Source organism: Ictalurus punctatus, chromosome 11 (assembly GCF_001660625.3).
Source record: "Ictalurus punctatus breed USDA103 chromosome 11, Coco_2.0, whole genome shotgun sequence".
Lineage (NCBI taxonomy): Eukaryota > Metazoa > Chordata > Actinopteri > Siluriformes > Ictaluridae > Ictalurus > Ictalurus punctatus.
The window spans coordinates 11310906-11326198 of NC_030426.2; the positions used below are offsets into that span (position 1 = coordinate 11310906).

Here is a 15293-nt window from a genome sequence, read left to right on the forward strand (position 1 = left end):
TGTAGCGTACGGTTAGCTTTTTATCTCTGCCCGTTGTATTTAGGCTTCAGACTTCAGAAACGTTGTGCTGATTTGTGAAAATGATCTGGATGGACAAAACATGTTAGTGTTGTAAATTTTTGTTGAGCACAGAGCTTGTTTTTTTTGCAATAATCCAAAAGCCAATGGGGAAATCCTATTGGGTTTTTGTCGAGGGAACCGGTGTGATGATAACTTCCGGGTTTCGGTACAAAATGACATCATCCCTGCAGCGCTCTATTGGGTGATTTGCCTTGCGTCTCTCCTCCTGTAAACATTATAACCTTTTCTGCATTCGCCTGAATTGTTTTCATTTGGTTGCATATTGTTATATTTGATTTCATATTTTCATTCGGTCGACGGCATTTTTATTTATTTTTTTTTACTTATCCTATATTTTGGGGGCCATTTTATTTAGATTTTGCTTCTACGAGATGATGCACTTTAAAGACCGGTCTAATTTCATGCAAAGAGTTGTACATTAGCAGGAATGTAGCATGACATGGAAGTGAAAGCAGTGGTCTGTTTATTTAAATGTAAAAATGCAATAAAAACGTAACCCCTAAAATAATCGTGATAAATAATCAAGACCTCAATATTCATCGAAATAATCGGGATTATCATTTCAGCCATAATCGTGCAGCCCGACTACCGCCGTTAGCGTGTTTCAAAAAGGAAACGCCCACTACCATAACGGGTTTCAGCTCTGTCCGTCAGCGAGCAGCCAATCAAGACCAGCGGTAGAGCTTTGTTACAAACCTATGTAGGTTAGTACGGGGAGTAAGTCTTGAATCACTAACGACTCGTTTCAGCCGTTCAGAATCGGTTCCTTCCTTTGAGAGTCAATAACTCCGTTTGATTTTTTGCAGACTTTTACGTTCACACACAGCTCTAGAACACACTACATGAAAGGTAATATTTGATATAAATAATTGGGTACACTTTAAAGACTGTAGCAAGTCTAAGATTCCCATGTAAATGTGGCATTACGTGTCCGAGCTGGGAATCCATAAACCCCAGGACCCAAAGAAAAACTTGCAAGCATAGGCCTTTTTTGTTTCTATGCAGGCAGCAATGAAGATAAGGAGGTAAAGACGGAAAGCACATAGTCGATGTGACCACTAATTAATAATAGAATTCCTCCACAGTCCATCATCGTTAAACTGGCACACGGCGAAATGAAGGGTTACTGGAAGAGAATTTCTCTCAGGCCTGACCTATTCAGCGAATTTGCCTTCGGTGCGATCGCTCCTGGCTGCTAATAGCCCAAGACTACGTCTTCGTTAAATCATATAGATCCGGAAAGAGCATTTCCACTTGCAAAATCGCTCGCCATCTACACTGGTGTTTTTCGTACATGTTCCAAAAACTGCTCGCAGTCGCCGAAACGCCCGGAAGCGCGCACGCCCCTATACCGCGCATCCGTACACGCGCAAGAAGCTCCGGCCTGCGTCGTTTCTTTCAAGCTTGTACAAAGCGACCTTAATCTTTAGCAAAGCTATCAAACTGGACCAACCGGACGCAGTACGACATCGCCGCCATCTTCTTGTCTGGAGTTGAACGCGTCACATGACTAAAAATACGCCATCGTTTTGGAATAGTTCGGTTCTCGCATTTTCCACTTTCGAAAATGCTTTGTATTTGACGGTCAAAAAAAATGTGTGTGGACAGAAGGCCAAAAAAGATGTGGGTTTTCAAATTCATCCGGATTAACGTGGACGCAGTGAAGCCTGAGAAAGTAGCGCGGACGTTGTAAGTGAAAACAGTGTGTCCAGTAAAGCTAGACCCTTCGTTTAGATTTATGAAATTGTCCCAGTGATTAGAAAGTACTGCAAGTGGGCACAAACAGAAATAACTGGGAGAGTGAACGGGTAGACTGACTGGTGGGATGGATGGGTGCGGGCACAGCTTTTACAGGAGTGGTGCAAGAGCAGGAATTTTTCTCTTTTTTTTTTTTCCCTAAAGTCACACCCACTGCTCTATTTTGTTGACAAGCCTAAATACGGAGATATTTTAAAATGCCGTCAAGTACCCTCATATAAATTCCTTTTTTTTTTTTTTTTTGCCACACTGCCCACCCCTACTTAATAACCTCCGAAGTCTATTGTGACAAAGTGTCAAACACCGGTGATTTCCCTAGCGATCAACAAAACCTGCTGAAAAACTGCAAACATACACCGAAATGAAATGAACAGAGCATTTCCAAACGCAAGAGGGGAAGAAAAGAAAAAAAAAAAAAAAGGTTCGTGTGAAACTCCGAGTGCCGAGTTAAATCTCACACAGAGAATGAGCAAGAGAGAAAAAAGGGGGGGGGGGGGGGGGGGGTGAGCAGAGAGAGAGAGAGAGAGAGAGAGAAAAAAAAAAGATTAAGAGGGTGAATGAAAGAGAAGACGACAACCGAGCCTGGTCCCTGAGGACTCTGATGGCAGAGAAGACGAGATCAAGATCCTCTAAATGAATTAAGTGAGTGAGCAAGGGAGCAAAAGAGAAAGAGTGACTTGAGAAATCTAGTCAGTTGAACTATGATAACTAATGATGTTTCTTGTCTGACTGAATAATGAAAGCTGAGAGAAAGAGGAAGAGAGGATGTGCTAGCGAAAGCCTACAGTCCTGTGTTTAACCTACAAGCATCATGAGGGCATAATCAACCCCCCCCCACAAAAGTCTCCTAAAAATGAACGTGATCAGTCACGTACTAGAACGGGACCACTATCAACATAGTAGTGCAGAATTCAAATGTCTTTCACTGGTGACGCATGCACAGTGTTTACGGAGCATGAGACACGTTTAAGAAATACAAGTATTTGAAATGCAAGCAACAACACACAATGACCGTGCACTCTTGTATAAAAATGATCAAACGTGAAGAGGACAGCTGTTAGCATCACGTGTTCCATTCCTCTTATACCACAGCGATCCGCTGACGAGTCCTTTTTTATTATTAGAGAATGAAACGTTAGATTTTTATCTATTTGTACCTACGGTTAATGTTGAACATCGGTGATGAGCTATAAACAATCGTTCCCTTACCAGCAAAGCGTTCTGTCCTGAAGACTTTACAGCTCTACTGCTGACTATTACAGAACGCTAGCACTGGTGACTCCTTAGAGGAAAAAAAAATGCTAAAGAACACACCTCCTCACAGAAACTTCACCAAATCAATCATTACACGTGTTATTTTAAACCTTTAACGCAGAGGTTCTCAACCTTTTGCACCTAAAGCAACCCCTAAGCCTCCCCTATTATGTGGCATCCCCCCCCCCCCCGCACACACATTGGAGGAGACAAGGTATAATTATTTATTCTATATAAGAACTATTTATAAACTAATCTATAATCCGTTATTGATCGATAGATAGGCATTTCTTTGCTTCTGTACTTTTTCCTTATTACTTTTCATAAATTGTATTATTTTTTAAATAACCTTTATAAAACTATATAACGGACAGGTGTGGAACATGAATGATATAAAATGTTTCTGAACACTAGAACTACTTCGAACAAGAGAACCAGGCTGTAATAACGTGGACTATTTTACATGCAAAACATGTTGCAGTCCATTCATCTTGTATTCTAAAAACATTCGCATACGAATGATGTAAATTGGGACGAAGGGCGCATCTCGTTATCCAGGACGTTGTTAAATCTCCGGCTCTCGGCCCTTCACTGAACAGAGCGAGCGGACGCGGAGAGAGGTGCGAGTGCGGCGGGAAAGCAAGACCTCGCGCTTGCAGGACAGTACTGGCGATATTTGGAAAGTTGCTAAGGTTTGTCCAAAAAGTCGCTAAGTTGGCAACACTGGTCTGCACTGACCGCTAGATAAAAGACAGGCTAAGCTCCGCCTCTCCCCAGCAAAAAGGAAATACAGATTGAGCGGGAACGCAACGTTTTTCCATTTATGCACGTTCTATTTGAAAAGCAATAAAATACACCCGGTACCCAAAATGACGCCCTGTCTGTGGTAATTTCTCCCCCCTTAGAATCTCTCCACGCCCCCCCGGGTTGAGAACCACAGTGTCTGCCATACTTGTCACCAAGTATGAAACAAAAACATTCGAACGAGTGCATTAATATCACCCTTGCAGAACATTAAAAACACCACCTCCCGACCGATCAGAACCGAGAATTCAATATCGCCGTGGTAGAATCGATATAAATATTTAAAAAGCATAAAACTGACTGCTTGGGGTTCTAAAGTTCACCGTCAATGTGATCGCATTAACGTCAGTCCATTACAGCCTAAGTGTCTGCCACAGTAAACGAGAGACCTTCATTTAGATGGCAGAACGACGCTCAATCAAACGTTCACTCAATCTTTTTTCCCCTCGGTTTGTCCGATCAATGTACGATTGATTTCATCTATATACGACAACGCTTCCGTTATTATGTACTACTATTTTTCCAAGTGACTGGCACTCCCGGTCACCGATATGGACCGAGTGAACTGCCCTACACGCAGAATTCAAGAGGTGTGAACAACAGAAGTGTTGGACGCTGAATAGAGAAACGGCTCTTCCGACAATAATAACGCGAGGGGCATTCCGGTTGATCACGGGGTAACTAAAAATAAACAATCCGTTCCGAGCTCAGAGTTATGACGCCCCACACAGTCGTTTTACGGCGTTAAGAAACCCAAGTTAAAAATCATGACTCCTAATTATCAACAATGCAGGTCTGAGTCATGCTGTTAACTACACAGAGATTTGTTTTAAGTAGGCTATACCCAGTCAAAACAGCACGCGTCAGAAATAGATACATCTACACAACAGCTGCATACTGAGCTTATGTCAGGATGTTAATGTAGGACAGTTCCTTGGAGAGCAACTACCCACGCATCTATTTATCTCTGTATGCAAATCAATGGTAATACCCCTGCAGTCTTTTTTCCATCATAGTGTGGACTTACCGAGTTGATGCATGCGAGTTCCTTGTTCAGAAGCCAAGGCAGAGACAATTTGCCTTCTCCTCTGTAGCAGGACTGGATCCTCTCTTTGATCTTCTCTTTAATGCGTCGCAGTGTGAAGAGGCACAGCGCCGACTCTTTCGGGGGTTTGGCCCGGTTTTTCTGGCCCTGAGAAAAGACGGTGAACAGGATGTCCTCGTTCTCAGACACCCCCAGAGAGTTAGCCAACTGTCTGCCTGGCTTGCTCAGGTAGGCGTCCTGGATCAGGCGATATTCCACCCCATCCTTGGTACAACCGATGGGGAACTCCACGTAGGAGTAGAACTTCGGGTCGTCGACGCAAAGCCGCACGATTTTGGAGGTGAAGAACTGCTCCCCGCTGGCGTCTGGCGAGGTCAGCTGGGTGTCCAGCTGCAGGGTAAGGTAGTACACAAACTGCTCACTGCTAAAGCTGTAGATGTAGTAGATGTCGAACGCTGGAAACTTGGACAGCGTGTCTGAAGGGATCTTGAGCTGCGAGGAAACAAACTCATCCTGGTAGACAAAGCTGAACATGTCCGCGTTCTCCTCGTTGGCCATTAGCTTGCGGCTCGAGAGGGTCGGGAAGTATTCGGATTTGCCGTCAATGGGAGTGCCGATGAAGAGCTTGCTGAGTGTACCTTCCGAGATGATAACCCCTGACATGGTCCCTGACTCTGCCACGCTGGAGAGATAGTGCTCTTTGCGGTGGTGGGGCTCACCCAGTTTGAAGAGGTCGTCCAGGCGCAAAAACTGGCAGATGCCTTGCGAGGAGCTTCCACAGGCTATGAGTCGGTTCTGACCATAATCCACCAGCAGCAGCTTGTTGACATTGTTGGTTTGAGCCAGCTCATGGGGGCAGGACTGGACACTTGGAGGAGGGTAGCACTTCTCATTGTCCACTACTGGGCCAGTCACGTGGTGCCTCAGTATGGTCAGGTTGCTCGAGAGCTTGTAGATCCAGTTAACAGCACCGACATACACCTCACCAGTGGCGTTATGAATGGCTAAGTGGGTCAAACCCCATTCTGATGGGGAGAAGGACTGGAAAGGCTCTGTGGCTCTTCCACAAGGAAAAAAGACGAAGGAGAGGGTAAACAGCCCAATGAGGGCACAGTGTACCCCTGGCTGAGACCACATATCAGCTCTATTCCACACAGGGAAAGATCGGGCTTGGTGTCAGTCTCCTCTCGCCTACCACAGTACTTTATATATACACACACACGTATATATCCAAACAACAAGAACGTGCAGAAATAGTGCTCTTATTGATCCAGTGTCCTTTTCTCTCCTCTTCTCAAAGCAGTCATTTAGTGCATCATATGCAACAAACCTTACATCCACAGGCCCTGCAAGACAAGAAGAAAAAAAAAATCATCATAAAAAACACACGAGTACAAAATGGAACATTTCCTATTGATTATGCATCACACTTGAAAGGCAAGAGAAGCAACGACATCATCCATGCTAAATAAAACGCTTCGAACTAACGTGGTCCGAGGGGGCGAAACCTTGACAACATTTAATTACTAAGACGGATGGTGAGGAGGTTCAAGATGGATTAGGAGGCACACTGTACATAAACTCATCATCGGATACCACCGCAACACCAGACGCAGTATGGTGCTCTCTTCAATGAATTCATAACACATCCATTATCACAATGTGTCTGAGAGGAGCTTTTTGCAGATTATGTATTCTCTATTTCTCCCTGGCTTACACACACACACACACACACACACACACACACACACACACACACACACACACACACAGCTGTAATGTACCAGAAAATAAACCCTTTTCAGTGATATGGAAGCTTGCTCAAAAGCTCTTTCATAACTCCGTCACCCATCTTCTTCCACTGGTCATCATGACATTTCTTTATTTACACATATTACTTTGGGCTTATTTGATCAAACCGATCATTCGGACAAATCTCCCAAAAAATTTTTTACACAGTCCCTTACCGATCATGATCCAACTGTTCAGAAGATTACCAAACTGGTTGCTACTCATACAAATACTGACCATCTCAAACACTTCCAAAAGTTCCAGCACCGCTCGGACAGTAGTTCCGGCTGGAATACGAATGACATGGTAATAATAATAATAATTTTTTTTTAAATCGTGCTTTTTAACAAAGTAAAACATATAATCGTCATTGTCGTGACTTTTTTTTAAGGAATCATTTATTTAACAATTATGGAAGGAGTATCGGCTGTAAGCTCCTCGTAACAGTCAAAGTTTCCAAGAACGGGACAGCGGAGTTTTCGTATAAACACGCCCCCAGCATGCATTACTTTTGAATAACAGCATGTTATTCTCGATGTTGTAACTACAACATGCGCTACTCATTCACAATTCAACCAAATCTGCTTTACGGTAGAACTTTTATTTTTTTTACTAGGTGGAAATGTTGACCAACATCTTGCTAACTTACTGTCCAAGGTGCAAACGCACAATACACAAAATGCAAGGCCTTGTCTGGAACAGCACCCGCCTACCTCAACACTCTCCTTGAGGCTGACGTTTCCTCACGCAATCTGCGATCGATTAATGACCGATGTTTAGCAGTTCCTACTCAGTGTGACTCAAGGTCCCTTTCCAGAAGCTTCACAGTGACTGTCCCTCAGTGGTGAACTGAACTTCCAACTCAATCCGGACCACAGAATCCGTCACATCTTCAAAAAACAGCTAAAGACCCAGCTCTTCCGTGAGCACTTACCTAACCTCTACAACTCCAACCCCACATCATCCTTAAATAAATAAATATATAAATAAATATATACATAAAATATACATAAATATACATAAATAAATAAAAATAAATAAATAAATTTTAAAAATAAATAAATAAAATAAATTTAAAAAAAAAAAACAAAAAAAAAAACCACACACCACACCTCTACTCTGCTTTTCTAGATCTCAATGAAAAGATCTTGTATGGTAGCACTACTTGTATTGTTCTCCGCTTGATGTATTGCTTTCCTTGTAAGTCACTTTGGATAAAAGCGTTTGTTAAATGAATAAATGTACACAGCAACATTACAGCCTGTTAGAAGGTTGTGATGGTCATAATCCCATTCGTTTCTGTATTTAATGCACATCTGTATTAATAAAGCTTTAACTGCCCTGTGAGGATAGCAATGAAATCATTTGTTCACTCCTGAACATGGTTAACAAAAATCACATAAAGTGCAAAAGAGGGGCTTTGCTAGAGTATCACGCACCACTTGACACTATTTTTTGAGCCATTTTAGCTGTGAATTGGTTTGATCCATCTAGGCCATGGAGACTAATCACTTTGCATGTCAAAGTGTATAAATGATCCATTAGACTCGGTCTGTATTTTCACGTGTAGCTAAATGCCACGCCTCATATCCTCCATCATATTCAATATCCATGCTAGTGAGCCGAGACTTTTCAGGGTGAAAGAGTCAATGTCGTCTCATTAGATCACTGGGCCAAAAAAAAAAAATAAAAAAATAAAACCCTGGACCTTGTCCAGGGCGTATTTAATCTTTTTACAGAGAAACAGTCCAGCCGGCCATCAAGATTGGATATTAGGGAACACGGTGATTGTTTTAAGATGTGTAGAGCAATCTCCAGTTGAAGTTCCTGGTACCGCTGTATTTACATGAGAATGACCCAATGACTGCCGGAAAGAAAACGAATGCAGGAAGCAACAACAACAAAAAAAAAACCCGGGAGAAATTCTAACTGGAGTAAGGGCAGGGGCAAGAGAAACCATAGAACCTAAAGGAGATAAGACAAATCTGACCAGGAGAGAGAAAGCCAAGAGGAGTTAGGAATGTTTTTCTTTCTCGCACTTCTTTTCTTTGCCCATTTCTTATCTCGGAAGCCTCTTTTCCTTCGGCGGCTGATTGAGGGCCGTCTTATCTGTCCATCATCCCCAAGGACGAGAGGAGGGGAAGTGGCGTCACTCCACACAGCTCCAGCAAATAAAAGAGAAGAAAAGAAGAAAGACCGAGTGATGGCATTCCTTTGGCTGAAAATGCCGAACACGCCGGGCCATTAGAGTGCATTCCAATAACGTTTTAGAGGAAGGTACAAGCTCATAACGACGCACGATCGCCAGCAGGAAAAGCCAAAATGGGGACCATGTGACCTCGTTCCATTACCATGTGGCCATGAATATGAGATTGATGTGAATAAATTCTACTCAATACAGCCTTATATTGAAGTTAAAAAGCTTTAAAATGGTATACATATATTACACACACACACACACACACACACACACACACACACACAGGGCACTTTAATAGGAATACCTGTACCCTTGGTCATTCATGCAATTATACAATCAGCCAATCACATGGCAGTAACCCTACACAAAAAAAATCATCTAGATACAGGTCAAAAGGTTTCAGCGAAACTTCACACCAATCATCAGAACGGGGGAAAATGTAATCTCACTGGCTTCGTCCCCGTTTACACTTGCGCATAATTGTTTTTACGGTTACGCCTCTCGTCTACACTACTCCGCCGTTTTTCCACCCACATTCGTAAACGCAGAAGACAGTTTTAGTTCGAAAACTCCGGCCTCGCGTCTCAGTGTAAACGGACCAAAACAAAGACTTTTGAAAACTAACGTGTGGCTTCGCCCACACTCGCCCCCTGATTGGGTCTTCTGGATCATTGCATATCCTTCCCTGATTCGTCAAGCCCCTACCATATGACCATGACTCTACCTTGATCGTATACACAACACCACAGAGACTGAACCGCACAGAGACTGAACCGGTTTGGACTAGCTACCAACTTCCTGTTTACACTTGTATATGCATGCCCAGTGTGCAGGAATGGTCATGTGACATGCGTTTTCTGTCGTGTAGTGTGGACGGAGATCGTTTCTGAAAACGTAGCGGAAACGCCAGTGTGGACGAGGATCGTTTTCATTTTAAAAGGAAAACGCACTAGCGTAGACAGGGCCTTCGCACATGGTAGGGCAGTCGGTGCCAGACGGGCTTGTTTGGTCATTTCAGAAACTGCTGATCTCCATGCAAACAGTGTGTAAAGTTTATACAGAACGGTGCGAAAAACAAAAACCATCTAACAAGCAGCACTGCTGCAGGTTGACGCGCCACGTCGATGAGAACGAACAGAGGAGAATAACCAGACCGGTTCGAGCGGACACGGAGGCTACAGGAACTCAGATACCCATTCTTTACAACCGCCCGCTCCATTTCCAGTCTTCAGCTGTCCGGTTTGTCCTCGGCTCCCTGTTGTTCGCTGACAGGAGTGGAATCTGTAGTTTGTAGTCTTCTGCCCCAACGTTTAGAAGTGTTGTGCATTCCAAGATGCTTTTCTGAACACCACCGTTGTAAAGAGCAAGTTAACACAGGCTATGAAGAAAACCCACTCATCAACAAGTACCAGTGTTGAGGTTTCCTGTTCTTTCTTTATTTAAATACGAAAAGAACCCGATTGTGCACTTTACCGTATCACTGCGCGGCATGTTATCCAAATCGATTTAAGATCGGTAAATACATTCTTGACATAAGCGGGCACAACCATAATCAAATAATGGGGTTGCCAGAAAAAGAAAGATAAAAAAACAAACAAAAAAAAAACCAAAAACTAATTTTGCTCTCAACTGTACAAATCACATCATGCACTGAGAACAGATGTCAATTTAAAAACAACAGTAGCGCACAGAGACAGCAAGCTCATTTAGGCATGCCATTTGCGAGTGAGCGAGCGAGAGAAAGAGAGAGAGAGAGAATGGGGAGAGGCAGAAACCTGTAGGAGATTGTCTCAACACTCATTTCTCTTCATTTGAGAGGATCAGTCTTGACGTAGCAGACCGTAAATTTCGCGACAAATTGCATCTGCGCACTCACGTTGTTATCTGGCACAGTAATGGGCGAAATGCTATCAACGCTCGAGCCCAACACACACACAAGCATTTATAGCGAGCAGAGTTAGTGCACAATGGTGTGCAGAGAGAAACGGATTCGGGGTAGTTATCAAACCTGGGCTATGCTACAGTGCCTGGAAAATGACTGACAGCTGGGAAAATGGTCAATTCTCTTCCCTAGATAAAAAAAATAAAATAAAATAAAAAAAAAGGAAAAAAAAAAAAAAAATCTCCTTCTCCAATTTCCATAAAAGCATTCTTGCTTCGTCCGACTCGCCAAATTTCAATTTCCTTCCTCCCTTTTTTTAAGCACATTTTATTTGCAATTTTATTCGCAAGTCTAGATGGGAGTCAAAAACACATGATTTTTATTTATTTATTTATTTTTAAACAGAGCAGAGAGGTAGTGGGGGGGGGGGGGGCGTGGGAAGTGGCTGATGAAAAGAAGAAAAGATAATAGATGACAAGGGCACAAGTTGTAGGACGGAGGACTGGGTATGGGAAATGGTGAGATTTGGCAGGGAATGATTTTATTTTGCCTCCTTTCCCTTCTCCATTTGTTTGACCCTAAGGACGTCACCCTGACTCAACATCCAGGTACTCTCACAGGCACTTGAACCACACCTCCCAACACACACACACACACACACACACACACTCCTCATACACCCAGACGGAGCCCCTGGACAGGCCGCTAAACCTGTCTCCTTAGATAATGGGGTGTGGTGGCACGGCCGGCTGCTGATTTATTGCTTGTGGCATATCAATTACAGCACTCGCTTCAGAGAGAGGAGAGAGAGCGTGAGAGAGCGAGAGAGAGAGAAAATACTGCTCAAAACGCACATTCACACATACACACTAAATGCTATGCTCACACACAGCTGTATAGATAAACAATGTGTTTTTCCCCCATACACACACACACACACACACACACACACACACACAAATACTTGTTAATTTCCACATATGCATTCCAATTCAAAACAGTTCAAACCCCACAGACAAACAGAAATGCAAACACTCTATGTATGCACACACACACAGAGTTAATAAGATCGTAAACCTCTGCAGCATTTTAGAGGTCTGATGAGATTCACAACATCTCGACTCAACAACAAGGAAAATAGAGGGAGGGCTACAAAAGTAGCAAACACAGGAAGTAGCTGGTCAGCGATGAGACGGTCATTACACAGCTCACTATCCCAGTAATTAAACTAAATGAGCATAGGGGAGAAAGTCATGCACAAAAAACACACAATATACTGAACAGAGCTGGAACTCTGTCCTCATCTGTCACACAGAGAGAATTCACCAGGGCACAACTGCTGTATACCTTCCAGCATGACCACTGTGTGTGTGTGTGTGTGTGTGTGTGTGTGTGTGTGTGTGTGTGTGTGTGTGTGTGTCTAGGCTGAGAAGACAGCTGCTCTAAATACCCCTGAAAACAGATGCACTGATGTTTTATTTCATGTGACTACCCATCATCAAGCCTTCACACACACTTGTGTAGTAGCACTTGTACTTGCAGCCGTAAACCGGATTACACTGTGACACACGGCACGGCGCAGGACACACCATGGGCCCTGTACACATACAAGAGCTGAACAATATATTGTAATCACTATAATGATTAATCACATATACATTACAGCACAATGAAATTGTTTCTTCGCATACCCCAGCATGTCAGGAAGCGGGGGTCTGAGGGCAGGGTCCAGCGCAGGGTACAGCGCCCCTGGAGGGCACAACAGTGGCAGTTTGGCAATGCTGCGGACTGAAACCCCGACCTTCTGATCAGTAACCCAAAGACTGGCAGTGCTGGGGTTTGAACCCCGAACTTCCGATCAGTGACCCACAGCCTGGCAGTGCTGGGAACTGAACCCCACCCTTCTGATCAGTAACCTAAAGCCTGGCAGTGCCGGGGACCGAACCCCGCCATTCCGATCAGTAACCCAGAGCCTGGCAGTGCCGGGGACCGAACCCCGCCATTCCGATCAGTAACCCAGAGCCTGGCAGTGCTGGGAACTGAACCCCACCCTTCTGATCAGTAACCCAGAGCCTGTCAGTGCTGGGAACTGAACCCCGCCCTTCTGATCAGTAACCTAAAGCCTGGCAGTACTGGGGACTGAACCCCGCCATTCCGATCAGTAACCCAGAGCCTGGCAGTGCCGGGGACTGAACCACACCCTTCCGATCAGTAACCCAGAGCCTGGTAGTGCCGGGGACTGAACCACACCCTTCCGATCAGTAACCCGGAGCCTGGCGGTGCCTAGGCTTGAACCCCCGACCTTTCGATCAGTAACCCACAGCCTAGCAATGCTGGGGCTTGGACCCCGACCTTCCGATCAGAGTGGCCTTCTGCGCCATCTCTGAGATTCTGAGTTATGTCATGCTTCATATCATAGTCAAAGGGGTGGGGTGACAAATCAGTACCTCAGACAAACTTTCCCGATCACGTATACGCAGCTATGTTGACAACACTGACAAAACCAAGCGAAAGAAAGTTTGACACCATGTTGTCATGGGGTGGACTGAGCACTGAGAAACGATAATTAAAGGGATAGTTCACCCAAAAAATGAAAATTCTTTCATCAGTTACTCACAGTCATGTCGATCCAAACCCGTAAGTCTTTCGCTCGTCTTCGGAACACAAATGAAGACATTTTTAATGAAACCTGGGAGATCTCTCTCCCTCCGCTTACAGTCCATTAACCAAAACTTTCAAGCTCCAAAAATTCATAAAGGGATCATAAAAAGTAATCTATGTGATGCCAGTGGTTTATTAATCCCAATTTTATGAAGCGGTACGAATGCTTTGTGTACGCACTAACGCACTTACTTTCTTTTTTTTTTTTTTTTTTAGCACTAACGCACAATCATGAGAGAATGTCCACGTGTTACGACCAGGTGAACTATCACTTTAAGTGAAAGTATAAACATGTCAAAATCTTACTTGATTAAAAGTGAAGTATCCCGCCTAAAACACATAATTGGATCAGGTGAAATCAAAGATGTCATGTTTTGATGTGAAGAGTAACCATTACTCATCGAAAACTGTTTTAAAACACTGAAAAGCTCCTTCACTCTCCGCAAGACTGAAATATTTACCATTCGCTGGAATTCGACTTGCCAACCTACTGGGATAGCTGCTGGAGTCAGTGCTAGTCTGACCTGGCATTAGCAAAGGAAACAGGCTAACCTGGTTAAATACGGACAGTTATTGTTCAACATGCGTCAGAGTAGAAGGAGTTCATGCCTTCAAGGGAGGCAAAGAAGACCTAGCTTACTCCATCCATCCATTTTCTGTACCGCTGATCCTACACAGGGTTGCAGAGAGCCTGGAGCCTATCCCAGGGGACTCTGGGTACAAGGTGGGGGACGCCCTGGACGAGGTGCCAACCCATCACAGGGCACAATCGAACACACACACAGACAGACTCGCACACTACGGACAACTTGGAAATGAGAATCAGCCTACAACACACGTGTTTAGACTTGGGGAGAAAACCGGAGTATCCGGAGGAAAACCCCTTACGCACAGGGAGAACATGCAAACGCCACACACACGGCGCGGAAGCGAGAATCGAACCCCCGACCCTGGAGGTGCGAGGCAAGGAAGAAGGGGAGAGAGAGAGAGAGAGAGAGAGAGAGAGAGAGAGAGAGAGAGAGAGAGAGAGAGAGAGAGAGAAGGGGAGAGATTGAGAGAGAGAGAGAGAGAGAGAGAGAAGGGGAGAGATTGAGAGAGAGAAGGGGAGAGATTGAGAGAGAGAGAGAGAGAGAAGGGGAGAGATTGAGAGAGAGAGAGAGAGAAGGGGAGAGATTGAGAGAGAGAGAGAGAGAGAGAGAGAGAGAGAGAGAGAGAGAGAGAGAAGGGGAGAGAAAGAGAAAAGTGAGTGAGGGAAAGAGAGAGAGAGAGAGAGGTTGAGGGAAGGAGAGAGAGTGACAGACCGAGAGAGAAGTGGAGAGAGAGAGATGGGGAGAGAGAGAGAGAGAGAGAGAGAGAGAGAGAAGGGGAGAGATTGAGAGAGAGAGAAGGGGAGGGAAAGAGAGAGAGAGAGAGAGAGAGGTTGAGGGAAGGAGAGAGAGTGACAGACAGAGAGAGAGAGACGGGGATAGAGAGAGATGGGGAGAGGTTGAGGGAAGGAGAGAGTGACAGACGGAGAGAGACGGAGAGAGAGAGAGAGAGAGAGAGAGAGAGAGAGAGAGAGAGAGAGAGAGAGAGAGAGAGGTTGAGGGAAGGAGAGAGAGTGACAGACGGAGAGAGACGGAGAGAGAGAGAGAGAGAGAGAGAGAGAGAGAGAGAGAGAGAGAGAGAGAGAGAGAGGTTGAGGGAAGGAGAGAGAGTGACAGACGGAGAGAGACGGAGAGAGAGAGAGAGAGAGAGAGAGAGAGAGAGAGAGAGAGAAAGGGGGAGACGGTATTCAATTTTAATAATGATACCCCGTTAACATATAAATACGACGA

General features: G+C 44.5%; 1 protein-coding gene across 2 annotated transcripts in view; it reads right to left on the reverse strand.

Annotated features, from left to right (window-relative positions):
* The window catches only part of plxna1b (plexin A1b), a 225193-nt gene that overhangs the window by 180823 nt on the left and 29077 nt on the right, over positions 1–15293 (reverse strand). For both annotated transcript variants that reach the window (XM_017479802.3, XM_053683765.1), the window contains exon 2: positions 4925–6288. In XM_017479802.3, coding sequence (XP_017335291.1) covers positions 4925–6079 — 1155 coding nt within the window. In that variant the 5' untranslated portion in view covers positions 6080–6288. The remainder of the gene's footprint in view (positions 1–4924; positions 6289–15293) is intronic.